At 34.3% G+C, this 14,280-nt stretch overlaps 1 protein-coding gene and 1 pseudogene across 1 annotated transcript; both read right to left on the reverse strand.

The window, feature by feature from the left end:
• Positions 1–1,074: 1,074 nt before the first annotated feature.
• Positions 1,075–4,399, reverse strand: LOC120190706 (eukaryotic initiation factor 4A-14-like). Its single transcript, XM_039193753.1, has 5 exons — positions 4,184–4,399; positions 2,785–2,854; positions 2,549–2,655; positions 1,984–2,414; positions 1,075–1,884 (listed from the first exon to the last, which is right to left on the reverse strand). The coding sequence occupies exons 2-5, from the start codon at positions 2,850–2,852 to the stop codon at positions 1,249–1,251; spliced, it is 1,242 nt and encodes a 413-aa protein (XP_039049684.1). The 5' UTR covers positions 2,853–2,854; positions 4,184–4,399; the 3' UTR covers positions 1,075–1,248.
• A 2,106-nt stretch (positions 4,400–6,505) lies between these two features.
• Positions 6,506–9,876, reverse strand: LOC120190177 (annotated as a pseudogene).
• Between the last annotated feature and the right edge of the window lie 4,404 nt (positions 9,877–14,280).

The following is a 14,280-nucleotide window of genomic DNA, read 5'->3' on the forward strand; positions in this document are numbered from 1 at the left end:
CTAGTCTAAAATTTAAAAGAATATTGATTGATTCTTATGAATGTTATCCGACTGTTGTGAATGGACGATAGCGATAGCTTCGGAGTGCAAGTACTGTAGGGTCATAATTTACTCTTCAGATGGGCAAAAGTACTGACTGCATATAATTTTACTTTTAATTGGAAGAAGAGTTCAAATTATATCAATTCTAAGACATTTCTAAGATAAAGAAGATATTAAGCATATGTAACGATTAAATCTAATATTGCCGTAAGATTATAATTTTTGATATATCGTTTAATCAAAATTTTGGTCTAAAATAAGTTTTATTATGTTTTTTTTTGCAAATCTAATAAAGACGCATTATTTATTATATCTTATTAATTAAGAAATCATGTACATCTTATTAAATTAAAAAATCATGTACATCTGTATGTTTAACGCGTGACAATAAAATTCAATCACCCTAAAATTATTTATATGTAAGAGAGTAAATAACTTCACATACTTGATATACTAGCAGACAAGTTAAAATAATCCTTCTGCAACGAGAAAAAAAATAAAATAATCCTTCTCCAACGAGAAAAAGAAGAGATCAAGAGAATTCAAAACCTCAAAGAAAAGCAACTAAATTCTACAATCAGCAGGGCTCTTCACAAATTCACCATATTGTAGAGCGGGTGAGGCCATTGCTTGCCTTCACCAATTGGATAATATTATAGTTCCGCTAAAAGGATCAACCAAAGCACCAACATTTGCCTTCAAATGCCTCCCACGTAAAACAAATGACCAGCAAAACTCCAACACCAAAGTTGCATTTTTTCCCAGACGTTGGAATAGTTAAAAAAGATTTGCTCTGCTTAGGCAAAGAAAGATCAAAAACATTACTTATCAGACCAAATGCTGGCAGCAAACAACACTAACAAGCTTAAGTGAGATAAGTGGTGAGAACCAATCAGTAGTAGAGAATAAAATCCACCAAAAGTAACAGCCCTGAAGAGAGTTTAGATGATAAAAGAATCCAAAAGCCTAACTGCATCAGAACATTAAATAACATAAAACCCACTGCAAAGAAGAGGTCAAACTGGACAATCATTATGTGGCAAATGTGCAGGACCCATATCATTAAATGTTCAAATACGTTTAGGAACAACATTAACTTAATAAGCTAGAAAGCAAAAAAGAAACAAGAAAAGAGCACGTTAAATACGACTTGCAAAAACAACAATACCCTTTGCCTCAAACAATCTTTCAAAAAAGGTAATCTCATCAAAGGAGATCAGCAACGTTTGATGGCAGCTCCTCAATGACCACATTGTAGAACTTCTGGATGTCAAACAGCATTCTCTCATCATCATTTGTCACAAAGTTAATGGCCACACCTTTTCTTCCAAACCTTCCACTTCGTCCTATACGGTGGAGGTAGTTTTCTGGTTGAGTTGGCAGATCATAGTTTATGACAAGGGAGACTTGCTGCACATCAATACCACGAGCAAGGAGATCGGTAGTGATGAGAACACGAGATGAACCAGAGCGGAATTCACGCATGATGATATCACGAGTATTCTGGTCCATGTCTCCATGGGTGGCAGAAACCGTGTGATCACGGCTACGCATCTTGTCGGTCAACCAGTCAACCTTGCGCCTTGTGTTCACAAAGATGACACTCTGGGTGATGGCAAGGGTTTCATAGAGATCACAAAGAGTTTCAAGCTTCCAATCCTCCTTTTCGACATTCACATAAAATTGCTTGATACCCTCAAGGGTGAGCTCATCACGCTTAACTAAAATTCTCACAGGTTTGTTCATGAACTTCCTAGTGATCTCAAGGGCTTCAGGTGGCATTGTAGCAGAAAATACTCCAACCTGAATCTTAGCTGGCAGCAGTTGGAAGATATCATAGATCTGACAGACATGACATTATATGAGCACAAAATATGGAAAACAATGCTTTCCAAAATCGAAAATCATTTGAAGGGAACATAAAAAGATGAAATATCAAACCTGATCCTTAAAACCACGGGAAAGCATTTCATCAGCCTCATCCAAGACAAACATCTTAATATAATCTGGGCGAAGTGACTGCCTCCTCAACATGTCAAAGACACGACCGGGGGTACCAACAACAACGTGAACACCACTTTGAAGAATGCGCTGATCCTCACGAACACTTGTCCCACCAACACAGGCATGGACCTTAACACCAAGGTAATCACCAAGTGCACGCATTACCTTCTCAATCTGTTGTGCTAACTCCCTAGTGGGTGCCAACACCAGAGCTTGGCATTGAACAATACCATAATCAAGTTGCTGTAAAATTCCAGAGCAAAATGTTGCTGTCTTTCCAGTTCCAGACTGTGCCTGCTGAATAACATCAAGGCCCTTGCAAAATGGAACAATACCTCGCTGCTGAATTGCAGAGGGCTTCTCAAAACCTTGGAAAATATTTTGGACAAGACAATAAAAATTCAGCATAAATTTGGCAAAAACAACCCGTAGAAAAAAGAGCAGAAGTCATATAAGTGGGAGACTGAAACTTGTAAATTTATTTCTCCAAAAGACTACATACCATATGCATAGATACCCCTCAGAAGGTTTTCTTGAAGTCCCATAGCATCAAAACTGTCATAAACTTCATCATAACTTGTGAAAAAATCATCTCCGTCAGTTTGGAGCCTGTTCAATTTGAATTTTCACCAGATATAAGAATCAGCAAGTTGCAAACCAAATAGCAGCCCCATTTAAATTAAAAAAAAAACATATGCAAAGGGCAGATAGTAAGCAATCTGTAAACAATAAACTTACAACTCAGTCATTTTCTGATCATAATGGCGAGCATCAAATTGAGATCCTTCCGGTGCCAAACCTGCCATGACTGTGCAGAAGGAAGAAAGAACAAACTAATAAGCTCATATGAACCTCCAAACCAAGCTCATAGCTTTTGGGTTAAAAGATACAACAGGTTGCTGGTCAATTTAATTAAGCTGGACTTAAGATAAAATCACTATGTTGCATGATATAAACCACCAAAAGATATAACCTCCAACATGTAATATTAAAAGTTTTTAATGACATTAACGGCCGGAGCTTTTCCATATTGAGAAAGATATAACAGAAGATCCAAACTTGCACACCATAGGAAAAGAAGCACAAACATTAACTTCCAATTTAGTATTTCGAGAAGATTTACAAAGAGGCATTCGGTTTTCAGATATTTGGATCATAAACCCTTTACCACCAGACACCCATATTGCCTACCTCTCCAAAGTTTTACAGATAGTTTTAACACTGTTATCACCGAACATCTAAATATTTCTATATAGAACACATAATACACATTGAAAGCACTGTCTCAGTCTTAAGGTGCAACAGTTCATCAGTCATAAGTAGTTGCATAGGCAATAAGCAAATTCTTTGTTGATTTTACATCCATTCTGATATACAGATAGGTTTATGGATGACTAACCCTATGCTACTATGACATAAGAAACTTAGTCAATATGAAGGGTTTAGTAAAGAAAGTGGTGTTAGATAATACCAATGTTAGAGCCGTTGCATAATCCATTCAAACAGTCAACTAGCATACCAATGTTAGATAATACATAAAGTTTTTTTTTTTAAAAGATCAGCCTAAGAATCACACCAACCAATAGCATTAAAGGTGAACTATCAACAGATATTATCATCAACTAATTGTAAGACATTAAACCCAAACCTGGAAGTTACAGTGTTAATAGTTAAGATCTGTTCGCAATAAGAAGAAAAAAATAGACTTTTATAAGCAGATGCTCAGATAACAAAAACCTTTCAAAATTCCTACTTCCGGGAATCTAAAATAGAAAATAACGCCTACTTTTCTTTCTTTCCTCTTACATATCCAGCAGATTTTTTTCAGGAATAAATTTAGCAAAAAAGTTTCAAATTTGTCAATTTCTCAAATCTCGAACTACAAAGATAGAGAACTGGTTTACGAGAATAAAGAACCAAAAAATCATTACGTAAGCTAATCATAATCAACCTCGAAAACAAAAACCCAAAAACGTACAACTAAAACAGATCAAACCCAGATCCCAAACAATAAAATCAAATCCAATCAACATCAAAGCAAATCCAACAAAAAAAAAGAAAGTAAAACAGGAAATCAATCAATCAATCAAAACTAGAGAACCGATGAAAAATAAATAAAGTAGGAAGAGAGAGCAACCTTCAAACTGATGATATTAGCAGAGAGCGATGGGAAAAAAATGAAAGTGTGTATTAGAGGTAGGAAATTGGATTTGCTGGAGAGAGAGAGAGGGGTTAGTTGTATGAGAGTTTTTCGGTTGATATTTAGAGAGAGAGGGGTTTCCCAAACTCCTCGGATCTGCGCCGTGGAGTTTTGAGAGAGAAACTGAAGAGAAAAGCAATGGATTGGAGGGCGAGTATCGTTTCTCTTTTAGGTTTTAATAGTACGATGGATATCACATATCCTACTACTATTTCCACTCCAGCGCTCCTATCTAATCCAGCACCCCCTTGGATTTTCCCTCATTGCCCTTCTTTTTTTCTTTGTTACAATTAAGGACTACAACTTTGAAACCAACAACCGATCGGTCTAGTGGGATGAAACATTAAGTCCCTTAAGTAATGTCAGATGTTCGAATCATGACGTTTACGAATGGAGCAAACTGGGTTGAGAGGGTCGCCCTCGCCTCTGCAGTATCCGATTTGGATTAGTTAGTCAATAAATCAGATACTATTGATTAATTAAAAAGAAAAAAAGACTACAACTTCGGTTTAAGAAGTTAGATCCCTCGATTTGTCCGGGTTTTATAATTCTTTATGCCATGTAATCTAATTAAATAATTTTTCTATGTTGTAATCATATTTAATGTTTTACTCCATCTTTTATAACGTGAGTGAGTTCTCTTTAATTCTACCAACATTGATTAATTGCTCGACACTATTCTCCGCCACTTAACGCATTTTTTTTTATTAACTGTTAATTGAAGTTATAAAAATACATGTTATAATTCATTCCCAAGCAATTGGAAATTGGCATTCAATCAAACATTTTCAAATTTGACCGAAAGAAAAAAAATAGAGAAAATTCTACTTGGATGGATAATTGAAGTTATAAGAATACATTTATAATTTTTTTAAATGGAAAAATAAAGTATTCAAAAATTAAAATGAAAAATTAGTATTCATGGAAGTTGGTTTTTAATAATTAACAAATAAAAAATAATTAAACTTAGTTTAATTAATATTGTTTATAGTATAATATTTAAGAAGATGTGGTTTCTAATATAAATGAAAGAAATTTATTAAAGGAATATCAAAATAGAATTAAAAGAAACTGAGGGATGAAAAGGGGTCCAATAAAATTTATACTTTCTCCTGCTCTTATTATTAATATAAATTGTTAGCAATGATCAAGGTTCTTTTTAACATTTAATTATTGATATCGAACACGTCTAAATATTTAATCATATATAATATAAATATTGTATCAAATTATTAAAAAGAATTATAAATTAAAATAAATTTAATTTCATGAACAAATAATGGAGTGGCTTTGCATATTATTTCTTTTTACTCTCGTTCGTCATATGTAGTCAAGGAAAGCTAATCTACAGACTGAAAAGGGCAAGACTTTACTTCACAAATGGGTTTTGAGTAGATTTCTACTATCTTTTGGATGTTTTGCTTACTTTTTGATTTTCTTTTAGTTGATTAGTCATGTGACAATGAACATTTCTTCTAAATCAAGGAAGCAAACGAAGAATCGAAAATAATTTACTAGTTTATCGTTTTCTTCATTTTATATGACTTAACATTCGTTTTATATGATTTAACATGTACTCAAATTTATCTCCTAAAATTATATACTTGATTAATATAGAACAAAAATAATAAGATGAAAGGAATATTTTTCATGTATGTAATTATAACTATATGAAAGATCAGTTAAGTATACTCTTACTTTTTTAGTATATGAAGCAATTGATGAAAATCAAAATCTTTCAATGATCTTTAAAGCAAAATATTTATTTTATAATTAAGATTATTGAAAAATATAAATAAACTGACAATTATAAAAAATATAATTAAAAATATTATATATTATATATTTAATCTAAATATTAATAAATGATTGAAAATTTTAAAATACATAAATACTATACGTGGACTGAAAAAAACTCAAGGACCATGTTGAAAAAAATCATCTAATTCAAAAGCTAACAAAGTTATTCCTAAAAACAAATATGAATAATATAAACTTTTAATCATTAATTAAAGTTTTTAATAGGTGAACAAACGATTCATCGGGTGGTGACACAATTCATTTTATAAGAATTTATACACAATCAATGCATTAAATATAAATCTATTTACAATATGCTTATAAAATTTAAAATATATTATACTCGTACCATACACATTTGCATACCCGACATTCCATCCCAATTGTAGATATCATAGGTCCCGTCCCTAGTATCCAATTGAAATGTAGGTTCACTGCCAATGCAATGGGGTGAGGCTAAAAGAGTATATTCCTTATTATGATTCCAAAATGTACACCCCCTAAACTAAATGTTGATTCCAAAAGTCAAAACTGGTTTCCACTCTCATTATAACGGGCTAATTGTACAATTAAACCTTGTGATATACTGACTACATGATTCATCACAGATCTTGAATGGTCATAAATGCATTTCAATGCAGATGCATTGATTCATTCAACAAGATCAATGGATTCAAAGTTCACATAATCCTGGGAAGCTAAGACTCATGCCAACATAACAGTTTCGCCTCGTGAACCTGTACCAACACGGAAAAATAATTTATAGTTAGGTTAAAGAGTATGAAGGAAAAAGAGTATGCCCAAGAGATAGTAGAAATGTGCAGCTTCTCATACATTGCTCATAGATTTCTTTCACTAGCTGAAACATTGAATCGGTATCTTCCGCCATTTTGGAGACTCTTTCTGCCTCCTTCACAGCCTCAGCAGCTAAAAATGATTTATTTTCAGCTTCAGCAACTTTATAGGCGGCTGTAATTGCAGCTTCTGCCACTGTTTCACCAGAACTCACTGCACCGGAATTCTGCCATAAACGCATATCTTTTTGTTTAGGGGTAGGCGCTTCCATTCCCATCAATGTATCTTCTTTGATCTTGTAGCAATTTTGTACCTGCATCGGATGGTTCTGACATGAGTGAGAAGATGGCATCTAAATATGCAAGCTTACAAAACATCAACCATAAAATCATTCTATAGTGTAACAAACATCAAAATTCTCGCATAAAACTATTATTTGCTAGCATGCCATCCCCATAACCGATTTGCTAGGAGTCATATTTTAAATGCATAAAGTCAAAGTCATCTTCTTAAAGATATTGGAGAATACAATTCTGAAAGTCAATCTAGAGACACTTATGCAGTTCAAATTGTGTGAATGTGAAATACGAACATGAAAAATTCAAGTATATTCTCTTCTATTTCCTGCAATTTTAGAAGTTTAAATTAGCATGGGAAAATGTCAGCAGTTGAAAGGAATTTGTCATCATGTTCAGCACACTCCAAAAGCCATATATATATATATAAAGAAGCCGAAGGTAACTTATTCAGTTTAGAAACACATTTACCTTTTCCAGTTTGCCTTGAGCAACAAGTCTTCTAAGCCTTGAACTTAGTAACCTTCTAAAATTTGGCGGAACCTCATGCCTTTGCTGCAGCATTGTAAATCCACACAGTTAATATCCATATTCCAAACATGCATAGATAAATAGAGAGGGAAGACTAGATCAAATACACACATGTGCAAAAGGAAGAGAAAAGGCACCACAGGATAAAACATAGATATAGTTTCAAGGTACCCAGCTCCAAGAAAATACCTAACATTATTTAAATCTCTGTCTTCTACATTAAAATGATATGATAGACATGTTGACAGTCAGCATTTTCATCATGGTCACGCAGTCAAATCATCTAAGGCAATATTAGGTCCCTGTTTGTAAAGAATTTGGTTACTACTAAGTGCTTGTGAGGAAATTTAACATATCGTAATGTTGCTCTAAGCTATCATGCACAATCTGTTTGCTAGTAGTATTGCAACTCCCTCAATATAAGATACACAAAAGTAGAAGCTAAAATGTGGGATAAACAAAAGAAGAAATAAATTCCATCTCACCTCAATGTATCTTACAATCGCACTTATATCAGATCCATTTGTAACTTTAATTGTTGAGAGGGCTTCAAAAATCATTGTGTTATACCTAGTAAAACAAAAACAAAAACAAAAAAGAAGAGATAGTGTCGAGTAGGCTAATGAAGAAGGGAGCATAACATATTTATCAAACAACACAAAGCAACATGAACTCTATGCATCTCGAAAAATAAATGGATTAGACTATAATAATCATATAATATGGTGTTCCAGTAAACTTGTAAGTTGCAGGGCAGTGTAGCATACATTGGAAACCACAAAAAACTATGAAATCAAAAGTATAAATTCAACTTAAAACTTACTAATACTGATATTCAAACTTTAGGGAAAATAAAATAATTATTAATAATATAGAATAAAAGTAGGAATGTAATGCAAACCATAATGATAATAATTATAAAGAAAGTCATACATAGCAAAGGGTATTTCAGATTTCTAATTGACCATGGAAAAACAAATTCAGACAAAATTCCTTATTACATCCAAAAAGCTCTAGGGAAACAGGATGTCATCCATTTTATTCCATTTCTTACACCATAGTTATGAGAAGATAAGTCTTCAAAACAGATGTCTTTTAGATAAAGAACAGAAAGAATATAATACAAACCTAGGTGCATTCTTCCATCTAAGCTGTTATTCGAAGAATCACCCACGACAGCATCAGTAGTTGCACTGAGATCACGTGAAGCAGCTGGAGCTAAAGAATTGGGAGTGATGGGAAGAGAAGCAACAATGGCTTTTACTTGTGGTGCTCTTGATTTGTCTCTGGCACATTGATTATTAGTACTGACACTCAAATTCCGCCATTTATCCTGAAAACAATAGCAAAATTGAGAAAACCGTATAGTTCAACCACAACAGAGCACGGAGAAATCAATATTCACCTAATCATTCATATGGATAGAAAACTATAATTAGATAAACATTTTGTCTTTAGTTCTGAGTTTGACAGTCTTGAAAATATAGGTTTCTTAATGATCAATGCCCCTGTAACCTTATTCCACCTATCCTTGCAATAAACCCACAAGAAATTCTTTAATACTTCCAAAAATATAGCAAGCTTAAATATTTGATATCATGAAGAACAAAACTATTATCAGACAATATCATTTAACATGTAAATGAATTAAGGTTAAACGCTTAGTAGTTTAACCTTTAAGCACGTGCACTGTACAAATATTCCGGAATCCCTTTAACTTAACCTGTCACCATTCATCTAACGTAAAACTCACAGCCAGGGTTTCTCGATGTAAAATATCATCTCAATTAAAACAATGTGAAAAGGCAAAATCTGTACTCATAGGAAAATAATCCCTATAACCAAACAACAAAACAGAGCAGATATAACATTTAAGGAAAATCTAATACGACTTTAAATCCAAAAATCAACTCAAGGCAGACGAAGAACCTTGAGGTCAATGTTCGAGCGGGTAGTGAGGAAAGGGGCAAATTCGGGATCTTTAAGGATGTTCTTCCACTTTCCAGGACCGTGTTTGGTGATTCCTGCCAGAAGAGCCTCCTCTTCCTCCGCCGTCCATTTTTGTTTCTGGTTCCCCATTGTTCCCCTTCTCGCTCTGTGTATCTCCCAAGCTAAGATATAAACCCTAAAACACCAAGAAGAAACTATAGTTTTGTTACGTAGCTGCTGACCCTTTTTTGTGTGATTTTGTGGGGTTTTCTTTTAAGAAGGGGTTAATAGTTAATACTTTATCCTCATAACAAATACGGTAAAGCACACAAATGATCATTTTGACTATATGATATTATTTTATTAAATCTCTTAATTATCAAATTTTATAAAATATTCTTTCAACTATAGGACATTATTTTATTAAATCTATCGACTATTAAAAATTATAAAATGATCATCTGACTACTCATATATTCCAAACTTGTTCTATTTTGTTAGAAAAATTGACGATCGTCTGAGCTAGACGTTAACATATTGAGTGAGATATGATAAAATTTAATCCTATAATCTTTTTAGTTGTATTTTGTAGATTGACTCTTTGTTTATATTATGCTGTCGAATCAATGCTTGAAACATTATGTCACCTAGTCAATGCTTGAAAGCAACAACAGTGTTTCTAGATATCATTAAAATATAATTTTATCATATCTTAGTTAGCATGTTAACGTCTAACTCAGACGATCATCAAATTTCTAGTGGAAAAGGATGAATTTAAAACATTTAAATAATCAATAATCATTTTGTAACTTTCAATAGTTTGAGACTCAACAAATTATTGCTTTAAAATTAAAGATATTTTATAATTTTTAATAATAAAATGACTTAACACATCAACGTATAGTCGAAGTATCGTTTGTATTATTGTATACCTTACCTTAACAAATACTAATAAAAGGTTTAATCAATTTTCCTTTACTATTATATTTCGCTTTTAACAATTTGAATAATTTTTTTATTTGTATTATATATATATATTCCTTTCATTGTAATTTTTATGGTATAATGAAGGGCAACAATAAAATTAGTTTTATATTTGTTTTTTTTTAAAGTAATAGAGAGTCTCGTTAAAAAATCTTTCTTAACTCGACCAAGATAAAGCTCGATCGCGACAGCAGAAGGAGAAAAGACTACTCCATTTGATTTCATTAAACCGAGAATACAAGTTTGAACTGCATGCATAAACCACAAAGGAAATACCACTAGCAAAAACCTTTAAGGGACCACCATACAAATAACACTCATGTAACCGGCCCCCGACTTACCATCTATAGACCAGCACGTCATATCTCCATTGGATAGGGACTAGGAGAACCGAAGCAGACCATGAGAGAAGAGAGCAACCTGCCACTATGAACGCAAGAAAACACACTGCCACCCCGAAAATGCTTCCTGACACAAAACGGTGCTATCCAATACCAGCAAATGAATTGCAGCTTCGGTGAATCCATCAAACAACTAAGCCTAACTCCTTAATAACAGTAGAAATCTCCAAAACCATGGGAAGAATATTCGAAGGAGGTTCAGCTTTTAATGATAACCAATCAACAACCAAATTGCAATCTGATTCCAAGACTAACCTATTCATTTTACACCAAGCAGAATCAAGGAATTTACTCAAACCCTTCTTAACAGCATATAGTTCTATCAGCGCAGGAGAACATCATTACATGGTTCCGAGAATTGAAGCAATATCTCACCATCCGAGTTCGTTAACACCCCCTATACCAGCACTATAACCACCGGGCGCAACCGACCATCGAGTTTCACAAATCTTATTGGAGGAGGTGACCATTTAGGCAAAACCTCACAATTACTTGGTCTAAGGATTTTATTTGAAATCAGGACGGTTTCAGCAACAATTGAATCCAAATGGATAGAGCAATCAACAAATTTCGCTTTAATCCATGAAGCAAGGCGAAACTTGACCAAGAAAAGTAATTGCAGCCAATCTATGGATTTTTCCTTAAAAATAATTCATTTCTAGATAACCATACAGTCCATATTATTGCGAATGGGATAAAACTCCATACCTGTCTAACCGAAGATAGACCTATTGCTCCCAAGGATTCCAAAAACACTTTGGGATCACTGTGCATTACAGCAGTAGATATTCCCTATTCAGAACAAAAGCTCATCCAAATCCGCCAACTAAACGAAGAAGAGGTTCTCAATGCTTTCTGGAGAATTTAGACAAAAAGAGCACAGATTATTAGAGATCGAGGAAACTCCCTCTTTATAAGTTCAGTTTTAACTGGAACTCATTTTCTCATAACCAACCAAACAAACAGTTCGACCTTTGGGGGGGCAAAACCAATCCAAATAAAGTCTTTCCAAAAACCATTAGAAAGCAACGGACCCGTGCACAACTTCCTCAAAGATTTACCGAGAAAGCTCCATCATTTGAACCCAGCCACTGAACCCAATTTGTTTCCAATTCGATTGATCTGAAGTCTTGAGGATATTCAAGAAATCATTCTAAATCGGCTTTTCTCTATCAAATAGAGCCCTTCTCAAGGGAATATTCCAGTTCCAACCAATCTCAGCTTTCTTCCCAAAATCAGCTATACATCCTTCTTGATTATTGGACAGCGCATAAATACGGGAGAACCTGTTCTTCAAATATGGTTTACCCAGCAACACATCATTCCAGAAGGATATATTTTTACCATCTCCCACTTGCAAGGACAAATTTAATCTCACACAATTACCAATACCGTCTTCACTTCTGAAGGAACGTAAAATGGAGTTCCAAATCCAAGAGAAATAGCGATTACCTGAAGAATAAGGCAAGATACTTTCCTTACCTCTAGGAGATTTACACTGAATCACCCATCTCCACAGACTTGCTCGATTGTTACCGTATCTCCAAATCCATTTGCCAAGGAGAGCTCTATTCATAGTCATCAGATTAACAATGCCAAGGCCACCTTCTTCGAAAGATTTGCAACATGAATCCCAGCATACCCAATGAATTTATGTTTCTCGAAATTACCTGCCCAAAGAAAATTGGAGATGAGTCTGTTTAATTGATTTAATACGGAGGTCGGCATCCTAAACAAGGATAAATAATACATAGGAAGGCTTGTAAGAATTGATTTTATCAGAGTTAACCGCCCACCATAAGTCATATATCTAGCTTTCCATCCCTCCAGTTTGCTTGTGAAATTCTTCACAACCGGTTCCCAAATTGATGGTGAATTTCTGCTAGCCCCTAGAGGAAGGCCCAAATACTTCGTAGGGAAGGACTCCACTAGACAACCGACATCCTGGGCCCACTGATGTAAGAGAGACGGATCCGTATTAACACCTAGGATTTTGCATTTCATATTTAGCTTTAAACCCGAAGCCAACTCGAAGACTCAAGAACCCTTTTTAACATTTTTAACTTGCATTCCCGAGGCACCACAGAAAATGAGAAGGTCATCAGCGAATTGGAGATGGGATACTTCCATACTCATCTCCCCTCTCCCCTCTCCCAATCTCGAAATCTGAAAACAAACCAACGTTAGTCGCTTTTTTAAGTATAAGGCTTAAAGCCTCACCGACAACGTTAAAAAGAAGGGATAAGGAGCATCCTTGTCTTAAACCTCTCGAAATAGAAAAAGCCTCCGATGGAGCTCCGTTCACTAGGATTGAAATCCTAGCCGATGAAATACACCTGTAAATCCACCTACACCATTTCTCCCCAAATCCACATTTTTTCAAAATTTGCATTAAGAATTCCCAACTGATCGTATCATAAGCTTTATGAAAATTGATTTTGAATGCCACACCACTACACCCGGATCTGGAGACAATCGATTATCTCATTAGCTGTTAAAGAACAATTAAGAATTTGGATTTTAAATAGCGGTCCGCGATCGCGATAGCACCCACGAAATAGTGATAGCGCTTACTTCCAATATACCCGTTGTAGCGTCCGCGACCGCGATTAGAATCCTTGAATTTGACCACCAGCTATGAAGGTAAATTGCGAGTCCCCAATAATCTAACTGATGCATCCCTTTTATCTTTTAGTGAGCACTTTTGTTTAGGGTTTGACCGACCGAGTGTGGTCATAAATTTAAAATTTAAGGATAAATGATCTTTTATATTATCGGTCAGTCTGATTTAAGTTCATCTGTTATTAATTTTCGTTAACATCTTTTGTTTAAGTCCCTAACATGGATGAGAGACTAAATTTCAACGGGAGTTAACGAGGATTAAAATCGAATGGATCAATGGATCAATAACATTAGAGACCATTTCTCTTTAATTTTGAAATTAATGACTAAATTAAGTCAGACGTCGCATAGTTTACCCTAATTAAAATAAAAGTCCAACTGTCCAAGGAATACTCGTGTGTTTTACCCAATGAAAATTGTTGGTCATATCCACGAAAGTCCTAATAGTCAAGCCCAAAACATGTACAGCCAATTTTCTTTCGAAGTGAATCATCGTGTATAACTCAACCCACCGAACTTATATCCACTAACAAGATCGTAAATTTTTTCCATTACACTCCATCAGCATTTGCTCTTAAACTTTTATTTTACAAACTTATGCAATAGTCCACTTGTGATCACAAAAAATAAAATTAAAGGCAGCGATCCTTACTCCTTCCTTTTTTTTTGTAATTTT

The sequence above is a fragment of the Hibiscus syriacus genome, unplaced genomic scaffold (genome assembly GCF_006381635.1).
Source record: "Hibiscus syriacus cultivar Baekdansim isolate YM2019G1 unplaced genomic scaffold, ASM638163v2 tig00116962_pilon, whole genome shotgun sequence".
Lineage (NCBI taxonomy): Eukaryota > Viridiplantae > Streptophyta > Magnoliopsida > Malvales > Malvaceae > Hibiscus > Hibiscus syriacus.

What these genes read in the sequence shown, in the direction of transcription:
- LOC120190706 (XM_039193753.1), bottom strand. Translation starts at nt 2,852, where the DNA reads ATGGCAGGTTTGGCACCGGAAGGATCTCAATTTGATGCTCGCCATTAT. An exon ending in GATCAGAAAATGACTGAGTT is followed by an intron (nt 2,656 to 2,784) that starts GTAAGTTTATTG and finishes CAAATTGAACAG; the next exon opens with GCTCCAAACTGACGGAGATG. An exon ending in GAGGGGTATCTATGCATATG is followed by an intron (nt 2,415 to 2,548) that starts GTATGTAGTCTT and finishes ATATTTTCCAAG; the next exon opens with GTTTTGAGAAGCCCTCTGCA.